A 13,492-nucleotide genomic window follows, 5' to 3' on the forward strand; every position below is an offset into this window, starting at 1 on the left:
ATAAAAGCATGTAAAAGTATTACAGAAGAGAGAAACAGACTTTGATTTTTTTTTTTAATATCTCATGCTACTTTATACTTATTAAAAAACATACACAAAATATAAGAACAAACAAGTATATAAGACAACCACTATTCCAAAGTCATATATGAGGGCAATTTGTCACGTAGCATATAAAGCACAAAGAAATCAACACTTAAGCATATTGAAACACATGAGTATTTAAAAAACAGGCAAAAGCACAAGAACACAGTAAATTAGCAAAGACAAAGACATAACCACCTTATCCCTGATTATGACAGTATATTTTTCATACCTCTGGGAACCATCACCTTATCGTGGTGGAGAGGTTTGCGTGTCCCAATGAACCTGTGAGCTAGGTTGTCAGGAGCCATGTGCTCCCAGTAGGGTATCCCAAGGCAAATTGGTCTCAGGTGAGGAGCCAGACTAAGTATGGTTCACAAATACCCCATGAAAAACAGAGGTGTGAGGCGAGAGACCATGCTCGAAGAAAGCCCGAGGCCCATGTCTGGAGCCAGGCCCAGATGGAGGGCCCGCGAGCGAGCGCCTGGTGGCCGGGTTTGCTCCGGGGCCCAGCCGGGCACAGCCCGAATGACTGACGTGGCACTTCTCCCTCCCCTATCCCGTAGACCCACCATCCACAGGAGACACAGCTGGGGTCGGGTGCGGTCCCACATGGGTGGCAGTGGTGGTGACAGGCCTTGGCGACCCAGACCTGGGCGGCAGAGGCTGACTCTGGGGACGTGGAACATCACCATTCTTGGGGGCAAGGAGCCGGAGCTGGTGCGGTACGTTTAGCGTTACCTGTTGGATCTGGTGGGGCTTGCCTCCACGCACAGCATTGGCTCTGGATCCAAACTCCTGGGTAGGGGCTGGACACTATTCTTTTCCGGAGTTGCCAAAGGTGTGAGGCGCCAAGCGGGTTTGGGGTACTCACAATTACCCGGCTGAGCGCCGCTGTGTTGGAGTTTACCCCGGTGGACAAGAGGGTCGCCTCCCTACGCCTAAGGGCTGGGGAGAAAACCCTTCTTGGAAGTCCTGGCTGGGGCCCTGCATGGGGCTCCAGTGGGGGACTCCGTGGTCTTACTGGGAGACTTCAACGTGCACGTCGGCAATGACGGAGATACCTGGAGGGGTGTGATTGGGAGGAACGGCCTCCCCGATCTGAACTTGAGTGGTGTTCTATTATTAGAATTCTGTGCTAGTCACGGTCTGTCTATAATGAACACCATGTTCAAACACAAGGGTGCTCATAAGTTTACGTGGTACCAGAGCACCCTAGGTCAAAGGTCAATGATCGACTTTGTGATCGTATCATCTGATCTGAGGCCGTGTGTCTTGGACACTCGGGTGAAGAGAGGAGCAGAGCTGTTAACTGATCACCACCTGGTGGTGAGTTGGGTTCGGTGGCAGGGGAAACCCCTGGACAGACCTGGTAAGCCCAAACGTGGTAAGCCCAAACCTGCAGGTAAGCTGGGAACGTCTGGGGGAGGCCCCTGTCCGAGAAGCCTTCAACTCCCACCTCTGAAGGAGCTTCTCTAGCATGCCTGTGGAGGCTGGGGATATCGAACCTGAAAGGACGATGTTCAAAGCTTCCCTTGTTGAAGCTGCAGCTGTGTCCTGTGGCCATAGGATCTTAGGTGCCTCAAGGGCCGGCAACCCTCGGACACTGTGGTGGACACCAGTGGTCAGGGAAGCCGTCCTACTGAAGGAGGAGTCCTTTAGGGACATGTTGTCCTGGGGGACTCCTGAGGCAGTTTTGGGGTACCAACGGGCCCAAAGGGCAGCAGCCGCAGCTGTGGCAGAATCAAAGCAGTGGGTGTGGGAGGAGTTTGGCGCGGCCATGGAGAAGGATTTTTCGGGCAGCGCCAAAGCGCTTTTGGAAAACCGTCTGGCACCTCAGGAGGGGGAAACGGGGAACCATCCAAGCTGTGTACAGCAAGGATGGGACCTTGTTAACCTCAACTGAGGAGGTCATAGGGCGGTGGAAGGAGTACTTTGGTGACCTCCTGAATCCCACTCAACCACCCTCTGTAACGGAGACAGAGCTGGAGGATGACAGGGTATCATAGCCGATTTCCCTGGGTGAAGTCACTGTGGTAGTCAAACAACTCCACAGTGGCAAAGCCCCAGGGATCGATGAGATACCACCAGAAATGCTGAAGGCTCTGGGTGTTGAGGGGCTGTCTTGGTTGACACGCCTCTTAAACATTGCGTCGGGGTCGGTGCCGAAGGTGTGGCAAACACGTGTGGTGGTCCCTCTCTTTAAGAAGGGGAACCAGAGGGTGTGTGCCAATTACAGAGGTATGACACTACTCAGCCTGCCTGGGAAAGTCTACTCCAAGGTGCTGGAAAGGAGGGTCCAGCCGATTGTCGAGTTGATTTTGGGTTATGATATCACTTTTTTGCCTTGTTTAATATTTGATTATTTCCTAGACTAAGTTGGTTCATATGGTGTTTCTTTGTTAATTTTCTTATTAGTTGTAGATCGAATTTGTAGTTGTTTCGAATTTCTTTTTTTAATATCGTATAAAATATTTCTATTTTGTTCTGATTTCCTTCGGGTTTCTTTGGTATTAATTGATTAACTGTGTATTTGGTTTTCTTTCTTCGTTTAACCGTAGATGCCCCCAGATGTCCCCACACTGTGCCTTGTGTTCATTTTGTGTTTTTTTTCTTGTTTTATAACAGGTGCTGAGGCCCAAGCGAGCGGCAGCCCTCTCCTGGTGGTGGTGTTTGACACAGTTTTTGGTTGCAGTGCACTGGTGGTGTTGCATGCGCTTCACCGCACGGTTGTGACGAAAAGGGAGGTGAGCCAGAAGGCAAAGCTCTCGATCTACCGGTCAGTCTTCGTCCCTACCCTCACCTATGGTCATGAGCGATGGGTCATGACCGAAAGAACGAGATCGCGGGTACAAGCGGCCCAAATGGGTTTTCTCTGCAGGGTGGCTGGGGTCTCCCTCAGAGATAGGGTGAGAAGCTCAGCCATCCGGGAGGGACTCGGAGTAGAGCCGATGCTCCTCTGCATGGAAAGGAGCCAGTTGAAATAGAAGCTAATATGGTCAGAGGGCTTGAAAATTGTTTCTATTTATTCATTCACTACGGTGATATGTTGTGGTTTCTTTCTTGTGACAAATGTACTCATTGTAAATTGCTTTGGACAAAAGTGTCTGCCAAATACTCTAAATGTAAATATGTCTTGATTAATTGTTCAATAAACTATTACTAGAAAATAATAAGAATAATGATGAGCTTTGACAGGTGAAAATGTATCACGGTGTGTTAGACCACGGATTAAATTTACGCCGGATTATGCCTTTAAGATCATTTAGGCCTATTAATAATCTCGATAGGCTAATTTAGACATTCTAGGCTGCCACAAATATGTTTTGTGACTACAGACAGATTTTTATGTAGAGGGATGGAGGCAAAAATGGCTCTTCTGATAGTAAAGATTGCTGAGCCCTGACCTAGACTTTAGGTCTTGCATTGAAAAAAAACGTGAAAATAAAATATACTGTCAGCTGTAAACTTCCATTGAAGAAACAAAAATAAAAACTCATCCTGGTGCCAAGCCATGTCAGAGTATTTATCATTTAGATCTCACAGAGCAGCACTGAGAGGAGGAGTAACACTGAAAGAGAAGAAGCCTCAACGTCACGTCCTCAAATGACCGTGAAAGTTTGAGTGACAGCACAGCTGCAGTCCAGAAGAGTCTCTGTGTTCACTCTGCAGGAAACTGTCTCAACAAGACAGCAGAATCTCTGACAAACACTGGTGAGTACACAGCCACACAAAGACAAAATGCAGAAATATTTGATTGAATTGAGTTAAAAACTGTATCTGACTTTGTAATATCAATGTACCATCTCCTGATATTAAATCATCATGCTTGATACCTGATAATTATTGAGTTTGTTAAACCACATACCTTTACTGTAAAGCACAGCAGCTCAATCCAACCATAACAAAGACAAACACAGATAAACTAGTCCGCTAAAGGCTAACTAAATTGCTGTTTTACAACTTGTATAGCTGTTAAACACTTAAGTAAGAAGTCTTGAACCTATAGTAATATCTACGGTGTTTCAGAAACCTGTAACACAAAACCTGAACTGTACTCAGACAGGAAGTTCCAACTCAGAGGTGTATCCAGGACACTTTTTTTACCTGTCAGAGCTCATCATGACTCTCCTTATATTCTAGGAGTAATAGTTTGTTGAACATTTAATCAAGAGATATCTAATTACAGTTGTCTTTTTCTCACTTTTCATCCTCAGACTGTCAACATGTCTGCTGCCAGCTGTCTGCTGACTAAAGATCAGTTTCTGTGCTCCATCTGTCTGGATGTGTTCACTGATCCAGTCACCACACCATGTGGACACAACTTCTGTAAAACCTGCATCACTAAACACTGGGATAAAAATGTCCCGTGTCAGTGTCCCTACTGTAAAACGACTTTCAACACCAGACCTGAGCTGCGGGTCAACACGTTCATCTCTGAGATGGCTGCTCAGTTCAGACAGTCAGCTCAACAGAAAGCCAGCAGCAGCAGCTCAGAGCAACAAGTTTCCAAACCAGGAGAAGTTCCCTGTGACGTCTGCACTGGAACCAAACTGAAGGCCCTGAAGTCCTGCCTGGTGTGTCTGGCCTCCTACTGTGAGACTCACCTGGAGCCTCATCTGACAAAATCAGGCCTGAAAAGACATCAGCTGATCGACCCTGTGGAGAACCTGGAAGATAGGATGTGTACGAAGCACGATAAACTGCTGGAGCTGTTCTGTAAGACCAACCAGATGTGTGTCTGCATGATCTGCAGTATTTTAGACCACAAGACACATGATGTTGTTCCTCTTAAAAAAGAATATGAAGAAAAGAAGGCCGAGCTGGGGAAGAGAGACGCTGAAATTCAGCAGATGATCCAGAAGGGACAACTGAAGATTGAGGAGATGAAGCGCTCAGTGGAGCTCAGTAAGAAAGATGCAGACAGAGAGATAGCAGCTGCTGTTCAGGTTTTCACAGCTATGAAGGAGTCTGTTGAGAGAAGCCAGGCCGAGCTCATCGACACCATCAAAGAGAAGCAGAGACAGACAGAGAAACAGGCTGAAGGCTTCATCAAAGAGCTGGAACAGGACATCTCTGAGCTGGAGAAGAGAAGCTCTGAGGTGGAGCAGATCTCACAGTCTGAAGACCACCTCCACTTCCTCCAAATCTTCCCATCACTGAACGCTGCTCCACCCACCAAGGACTGGACAGGAGTCAGCGTCTGTCCACCTTCATATGAGGGGACTGTGGTGAGAGCTGTGAATCAGCTGGAGGAGACGCTCAGTAAACAGATGAAGGAGGCCGAGCTGAAGTGGGTCCAGCAGTATGCAGTGGATGTGACACTCGATCCTGATACAGCACATCCCAAACTCATCCTGTCTGATGATGGAAAACAAGTTAAACATGTTGATGTAAAGAAGATACTCCCAAACAACCCATTTGAGACTTGTACCTGTGTCTTTGCAAAGCAGAGTTTCTCTTCAGGAAGATTTTATTATGAGGTTCAAGTTAAAGAGAAGACTGAGTGGGATTTAGGAGTGGCCAGAGAGTCGATCAACAGGAAGGGAAAAATCACACTGTCTCCTCAGAATGGTTACTGGACGATATGTTTGAGAAATGAAAATGAGCACAAAGCTTGTGCTCGCCCGGCAGTCAATCTCTCTCTGAAGTGTCGGCCTGAGAAGGTGGGGGTGTTTGTGGATTATGAGGAGGGTCTGGTCTCCTTTTATGACGTTGATGCTGCAGCTCTTATCTACTCCTTTACTGGCTGCTGCTTCACTCAGAAACTCTATCCATACTTCAATCCATGTCTTAATAATGGTGGTAAAAACTCTGCTCCTCTGATCATCTCTCCTGTCAATAACATTGAGTAGAACAAACATTTGATTTTCTGTAGAAAGATTTACATGATGTAATGTAATAAATGTATATTTACTGATTATATTTGGTTTTCTACATTGTTGTTTTCTCAGACTTTTGACCTTTTTTCTGGCAATGTTTATATATAATGTCTCACAGTATCGCTGTGGTTAATATGAAATATGTGAGTATTCTAACCTTTTCATGTTCTGATCATTGTTTATATAACAAGTGTTGCAAACTGACACAAAGTGCTGAGGAACATTTTATGGATAGGACAAATGTAATTTTATTTTCTCTTATCTTGTTTTTAAAATGATCAAAAGTAAAATAAAGATTTTTTTCCTGCCTTAAGTAAATTTGTTTTTCATTGTTTTCAGCAGTTGATGTTTCTAATGACGACCAAATCATGTGATTAAAAACACCATCAGCTGTTCTCAGATCAGATCACATGTGAGAGAGTTTGTAGTGTAAGATGATGTTGTGTTATTGAAGGTTTGTGCAGCTGATGTGAACTGAACCTGTCCAACTGGTTTGTAGAGAATAAGTGAGATGTGAGGACGACCTCTAGTGGAGTTCATACCAAACTGCAGCCTGTGTTCACATGAGGACCTGCTCTTAAAGGGATATCCCGGTGTAAATTTAATCAATGGTCTGACACACTGCGAAACACACTGTGAAACTGTGTTAGACTCCCTCTCCAGAGATCAAGTTAGCAGACCGCTAATTTACACAGTTTTATCAACCTCAGAAACGACTGCACGACAACAATACACTGCAGTAAATGGATCCAAACATAAACCGCCACCAAAAAGCCACAAATAATGCTCAGAACAGCACCAAACTTCAGCAACAGTACAAATAGGGTCTCAGCACATAGTCCGGGGCATCTAACCTCCGCTAGCTTAGCTGGATTTCTACTGAGAAGCTGACTAAATTTACCACTCTTCTGCAGGAGCTTCCTGTTGACGGAAAGTCCCGAAGACTCGATTACCGAGTGCAGTTGAGTTCTGCGGCTCATGGATGAAAATGTATGATTATGACTCCATGGAAAAGCAATCAAAGTTCATATGTGTCTTACCTGCCAGTTTATAACAGTTATTATCAAGAGCAGACAGGGAAAAGAACGGAATTGAGCATTTCTAACCGCACTCGGTAATCGTCGCGTCGGGACTTCCCCGACCCGGAAGCTGATGGGGGAGAGTTGAAATCTGTCTTTAGCTTCGTAATAGAAATCCAGCTACCTAGCAGAGGGTAGATGCCCCGAACTGTGTGCTGAGACCCTATTTGTACTGTTGCTGAAGTTTGGTGCTGTTCTGAGCATTATTTGTGGCTTTTTGGTGGCGGTTTATATTTGGATCCATTTACTGCAGTGTATTGCTGTCATGTGGTCGTTTCTGACGTTGATAAAACTCCGCAGATTAGCGGTCTGCTAACTTGATCTCTCGAGAGGGAGTCTAACACAGTTTCACAGTGATTTAGACCACGGATTAAATTTACACCCGAATATCCCTTTTATTAAGAACTGCAGTCTGATGCTGAAGCATACAGAAAAGTATTAGGGCCAGGGTGGAGAAAAAAATGTAAGGGGGAAGTTTTATTAGTTTCATTATGCACAAGACTAAAGTTGACATTGTAAGATTAAAGACAGACGAAAGTTGTGTTCCTTATCTTGACCCAAGAGATAAGAAGAAATACAGTTTGCTGAAATTTAAAATGTTGAAAAGCTTTAAAGTTTAGAGTTTGAAATGTCATTTTATTCAATCATTTAAACATTATTAATTCACTTTTTTAAATGAACAAACATTTTGGCCGTGTTCTGGCTCTATAATGATCTGTCTGATATTGATCTGGCTCCATAAATGTGTTTGTGTAGTTCAGTGTATGTTTTTACTGCAAGACAAACCACGTACAGGTCAAATAATAAAATTTTTACATATGTCCATCTAGGAAATTCCTGCTCACAGAATTTGTGCCATCATAGACAGTTCATCTCCAAGTTGCAAAATGTCTCCAGATCATTCCAGCTCAGCTCCTCCAATCACTGACCTTTGACCTTCCTACTGACCTCTTAGCTTGTTAGCTCATCTTGTTTTCATGGTCTTCACATGTTAATGTAATGTCCTTGCTCATCGCCCCAACACACGCTGCATACACCAACAGGTAAACTGTGACGGGTGATTTGGATGTTTTAAATGTATTCTGGTGTCACACTGCATTCGTCCTTGTAATTGTAACTGGCATTTCTGATATTTCCCACAGCAAGTGAATGCAGCATCAGCAGCCAATGAGCTTCTGACAAAGAGGGGAGCTGGGACCACGGCTGGATTAAATTCATCTTCTGAAACCAAACTTGTTCATCGCAACCTCTCTGCCTGTAAACCCACGAACACCCATCAGAACAGACACCTGTGTGGGCTGTTGTGTGGATGTACAGTGTGTGTACAATAATGTGTGTTACTGCGATGTTTGTGCAGCTACGGACACAAACACAGTGTCACGCGCACAGGAGACATGCTGCTGCCTGGCTAACAGACGAATCACCGGAAGTGGTGTCAGTGTGTCCGTTAGTGCAGCAGAACCTCAGCTCGACAGCTGAAAACGATGGTTGTTTACATTTGTGTCTTCATCCACATCTACCGAGAGTACACCGGGAGACATGGAGGAAGCGCTGCGTCAAGCGTGCGTCAAACGTGCGTCATGCAGCGGACAACCGGAACGTCCAATGTTCTGTCTTTAAAATAAAAGCATGTAAAAGTATTAAAGAAGAGAGAAACAGACTTTGATTGTTTTTTTTATATCTCATGCTACTTTATATTTATTTAAAAACACACACAACATATAAGAAAAAACAAGTATATAAGACAACCACTATTCCAGAGTCCTATATGAGGACAATTTCTCGCGTAGCACATAAAGCACAAATAAATCAACACTTAAGCATATTAAAACACATGAGTATTTAAAAAAACAGACAAATGCACAAGGACACAGTAAATTAGCAAAGACAAAGACATTACCACCTTATCCCTGATTATGGTAGTATATTTTTCATACCTCCAGGAACCATCACCTTATCGTGGTGGAGAGGTTTGCGTGTCCCAATGAACCTGGGAGCCAGGTTGTCAGGAGCTATGTGTTCCCAGTAGGGTATCCCAAGGCAAATTGGTCTCAGGTGAGGGGCTAGACGAAGTATGGTTCACAAATACCCCATGAAAGACAGAGGTGTGAGGCAAGAGACCCTGCTTGACTAAAGCCCGGGGCCCAAATCCCGCACCAGCTCCGGCTCCAGGCCCAGATGGAGGGCCCGTGAGCGAGAGCCTGGTGCCCAGGTCTGCTACTGGGCCTAGCCGGGCACAGCCCTAATGAGCAACTTGGCACTTCTCCCTCCCCCCATCCTGTAGACCCACCATCCGCAGGAGAAACAGCTGGGGTCAGGTGCGGTCCCACATGGGTGGCAGTGGTGGTGGCGGGCCTCGGCGACCCAGACCTGGGCGGCAGAGACTGACTCTGGGGATGTGGAACATAACCATTCTTGGGGGCAAGGAGCTGGAGCTGGTGCGGGAGGTTTAGCAGTACCGGTTGGATCTGGTGGGGCTTGCCTCCACGCACAGCATTGGCTCTGGATCCAAACTCCTGGATAGGGGCTGGACACTATTCTTTTCCGGAGTTGCCAAAGGTGTGAGGCACCAGGCGGGTTTGGGGTACTCACAAGTCCCTGGTTGTGCGCCGCCGTGTTGGAGTTTACCCCAGTGGACAAGAGGGTCGCCTCCCTACGCCTTAGGGCTGGGGAGAAAACCCTGACTGTTGTCTGTGCATATGCACTGAACAGCAGTTCGGAGTATGCGGCCTACTTAAGGGTACTAGCTGGGGCCCTGCATGGGGCTCCAGTGGGGGACTCCGTAGTCTTACTGGGAGACTTCAACGTGCACGTCGGCAATGACGGAGATACCTGGAGGGGTGTGATTGGGAGGAACGGCCTCCCCGATCTGAACTTGAGTGGTGTTCTATTATTAGACTTCTGTGCTAGTCACGGTCTGTCTATAATGAACACCATGTTCAAACACAAGGGTGCTCATAAGTGTACATGGTACCAGAGCACCCTAGGTCAAAGGTCAATGATCGACTTTGTGATAGTATCATCTGATCTGAGGCTGTGTGTTTTGGACACTTGGGTGAAGAGAGGAGCAGAGCTGTCAACTGATCACCACCTGGTGGTGAGTTGGGTTCGATGGCAGGGGAAACCCCTGGACAGACCTGATAAGCCCAAATCTGGTAAGCCCAAACCTGCAGGTAAGCTGGGAACGTCTGGGGGAGGCCCCTGTCTGAGAAGCCTTCAACTCCCACCTCTGAAGGAGCTTTTCTAGCATCCCTGTGGAGACTGGGGATATCGAACCTGAAAGGACGATGTTCAAAGCTTCCCTTGTTGAAGCTGCAGCTGTGTCCTGTGGCCATAGGATCTTAGGTGCCTCAAGGGCCGGCAATCCTCGGACACCTTGGTGGACACCGGTGGTCAGGGAAGCCGTCCTACTGAAGGAGGAGTCATTTTTAGGGACATGTTGTGCCAGGGTACCAACGGGCCCAAAGGGCAGCAGCCGCAGCTGTGGCAGAGGCAAAGCAGTGGGTGTGGGAGGAGTTCGGCGAGGCCATGGAGATGGATTTTTCGGGCAGCGCCAAAGCGTTTTTGGAAAACCGTCCAGCACCGTCCGGGGGGGGGTTAACGGGGATCCATCCAAGCTGTGTACAGCAAGGATGGGACCTTGTTAACCTCAACTGAGGAGGTCATAGGGCGGTGGAAGGAGTACTTAGGTGACCTCCTGAATCCCACTCAACCACCCTCTGTAACGGAGACAGAGCTGGAGGATGACAGGGTATCATAGCCGATTTCCCTGGGTGAAGTCACTGTGGTAGTCAAACAACTCCACAGTGGCAAAGCCCCAGGGATCGATGAGATACCACCAGAAATGCTGAAGGCTCTGGGTGTTGAGGGGCTGTCTTGGTTGACACGCCTCTTAAACATTGAGTTGGGGTCGGGGTCGGTGCTGAAGGAGTGGCAAACAGGTGTGGTGGTCCTTCTCTTTAAGAAGGGGAACCAGAGGGTGTGTGCCAATTACAGAGGTATGACACTACCCAGCCTGCCTGGGAAAGTCTACTCCAAGTTGCTGGAAAGGAGGGTCCGGCAGATTGTCAACCCTCAGATTGAAGAGGAACAATGCTGATTCCGTCCTGATTGTGAAACAACGGACCAGCTCTTTACTCTGGCAGGGATCCTGGAGGGGGCCTGGGAGTACAATCTCCCAGTCCACATAGGTTTTGTGGATCTGAAGAAGGCGTATGACCGGGTCCCTTGGGATGTTCTGTTGGAGGTGCTGTGGGAGTATTGGGTGAGGGGGTCCCTTCTTTGGCCATCCAATCCCTATATGCTCAAAGCGAAAGCTGCGTGCGTGTACTCGAAAGTAAATCGGGCTTGTTCCAAGTGGGTGTTGGCCTCCACCAGGACTGTGCCTTGTTCCCAATCTTGTTTGTAATATACATGGACAGGATTTCGAGGCTCAGTCATGGTGTGGAGGGGTTACAGGTCAGTGACCTGAAGATTGTGTGGCCGGGTGGGTCATCCCCTGGTCACTGCATGGTGTGGTGCCAGCTGGTGCAGGTTTATTGTTGGGTGGCGCTGCGGGTGATGAAACCAGTTGTGTTGGTTGCCACTCTCCCTCTCTCTTTCTGCTGTGTGGTGCTTCTGGTGTGTTCGGCGTGCACGTCCGTGTCTCCTCGTTGTGTTATTAAGTGCTGGGAGCAACGGTGAGCCGGAGGGAGTGAGCGGTTCAGGTTGGTGCGTGTTGGGTGCAGTAGAGCTCAGAGCAGGGCTGCCGTAACCAGCAGCTCCCACTCTCCTAGTTCTGCACTTACCTAGTTGGCGTCCTGGTGTGTTTTGGTCATCGGCCACCATGACAAGGGTTTGCTCCTGTCCCGGCTCGGCTCCGGATGGACTGAGAAGCTCCACACTGTCTCGGGTCACTGCATGTGGCCACAGCTTCAGGTCCAATGTGAAGGCATCATGCCATTATCAGTGCCCACACTACGAGATCCAGTCTGAGTCAAGCCGAGTTAGGCGAGTTCAAGATCACGCAGCGCTGCGGGGCTGCCTAAATCGTGATGCATGCTGGTTAAAATGTGTCCATGATGACCTCGATGGGTGTGGTTTCTGCTCTGCATCCAATGTCACATGACCTCAAGTTATCGCGGGAGCAAGGTGGCTGCAGAGCAGTTGCGCAGTTGCTCTCCAGGTACTGTGCGATCCTAGACCCATCTTCATGACGTCAGGACTTTGCCCTAATTGGCTCTCATCTACGCTGACGTATATGACGTGTGTTTCGATGAATTTCCATATCCATAAGCGCCTGTGCCTCTTTTCTACTCAAATATCGAATAGTTTCAGATAAGTAGCAGCCGTGTGGCCGCACCTATGGGATAGTCAACATGAATAAGCCTATAAAATCCTTCATCTAACGCAACAACCTTGAAAGATGTCGTCAATAAATTGCTCAGTTCTGTCAGCTTAGGGTGATGATGGAGAAGTGGTTAACTGCTGTGTCCAGTGTTACCTGTACTATCCACTCTTATTGACCCTTTCTGTTCCCGTCACATTAACAATACAAAGAATTATCCTGAGCTATTTTGCGTGCGATGAGATGGTGCAGCGGGACAAGGCATCTTATTCAGTCATTTTTTCTGATTATTGTATTTCATTCATTCAGTGAAATGTATTTAATCCATTGTGAATAATGTTGCTATAAGAAAATGCATCATCTTATGTGTCTATAGTTATGCTTATTTGTTAAATGTAGTCAGCAAATTCCCCTCAGCTGTGATTTAATCATGCACCTAAGCACAGTTGCCATCATAATAATTAATAACTGTTGTAATTGTATTGTATTGTTATTGGGTAAGACTTACTATAATGTACCAGATAGACAAAGTTCAAATGTATTTAATGGTGACATTACAAGGAAAACAGAACATGAGCATTTACAGTAAGACAACGTTTAGGCTATTCATCTACTCTTGATGCGACCGTTTTGAAGTGAAGCAATTACAAAATATCCAAATTTGAAGTTGTTATTGTGACAAAGCTGTCACATTCTGTTGTCTCTAAATATGAACTGTAAATATATATATATATATATATATATATATATATATATATATATATATATATGTATATATATATATATATATATATATATATATATATATATATATATATATCTGTCTATATATATATCTATATCTATATATATATATATCTCTCTCTATATATGTCTATATCTGTCTATCTGTATGTATATGTATGTGTATATATATATATATATATATATATATATATATATATATATATATACACATCAGATGTATATATCAGTGGCGGCTGGTGACGGAAAAAATTGGGGAGGACAGGAGGAAAACAAGTCCACGGTGTCATGCTATTTTATATGTCATTTACATTTACATTTTTGTCCTTTACATTTTACGTGTCTTAGCCAATCATAGATCAGCATAAAAAAATCCT

General features: G+C 46.0%; 1 protein-coding gene across 1 annotated transcript; it reads left to right on the top strand.

The window, feature by feature from the left end:
• The first annotated feature begins 2,944 nt into the window (after positions 1 to 2,944).
• Positions 2,945 to 6,442, top strand: LOC115586837 (E3 ubiquitin-protein ligase TRIM21-like). Its single transcript, XM_030426237.1, has 2 exons — positions 2,945 to 3,798; positions 4,302 to 6,442. Exon 2 carries the CDS (start codon positions 4,311 to 4,313, stop codon positions 5,937 to 5,939), a length of 1,629 nt encoding a protein of 542 aa, XP_030282097.1. The 5' UTR covers positions 2,945 to 3,798; positions 4,302 to 4,310; the 3' UTR covers positions 5,940 to 6,442.
• The last annotated feature ends 7,050 nt before the right edge of the window (positions 6,443 to 13,492 follow it).

This window comes from Sparus aurata, chromosome 8 (assembly GCF_900880675.1).
Source record: "Sparus aurata chromosome 8, fSpaAur1.1, whole genome shotgun sequence".
NCBI classification, from domain to species: Eukaryota; Metazoa; Chordata; class Actinopteri; order Spariformes; family Sparidae; genus Sparus; species Sparus aurata.

Excerpts from the sequence above, each read along its gene's own strand:
- LOC115586837 (XM_030426237.1), top strand. The coding sequence starts at position 4,311 with ATGTCTGCTGCCAGCTGTCTGCTGACTAAAGATCAGTTTCTGTGCTCC.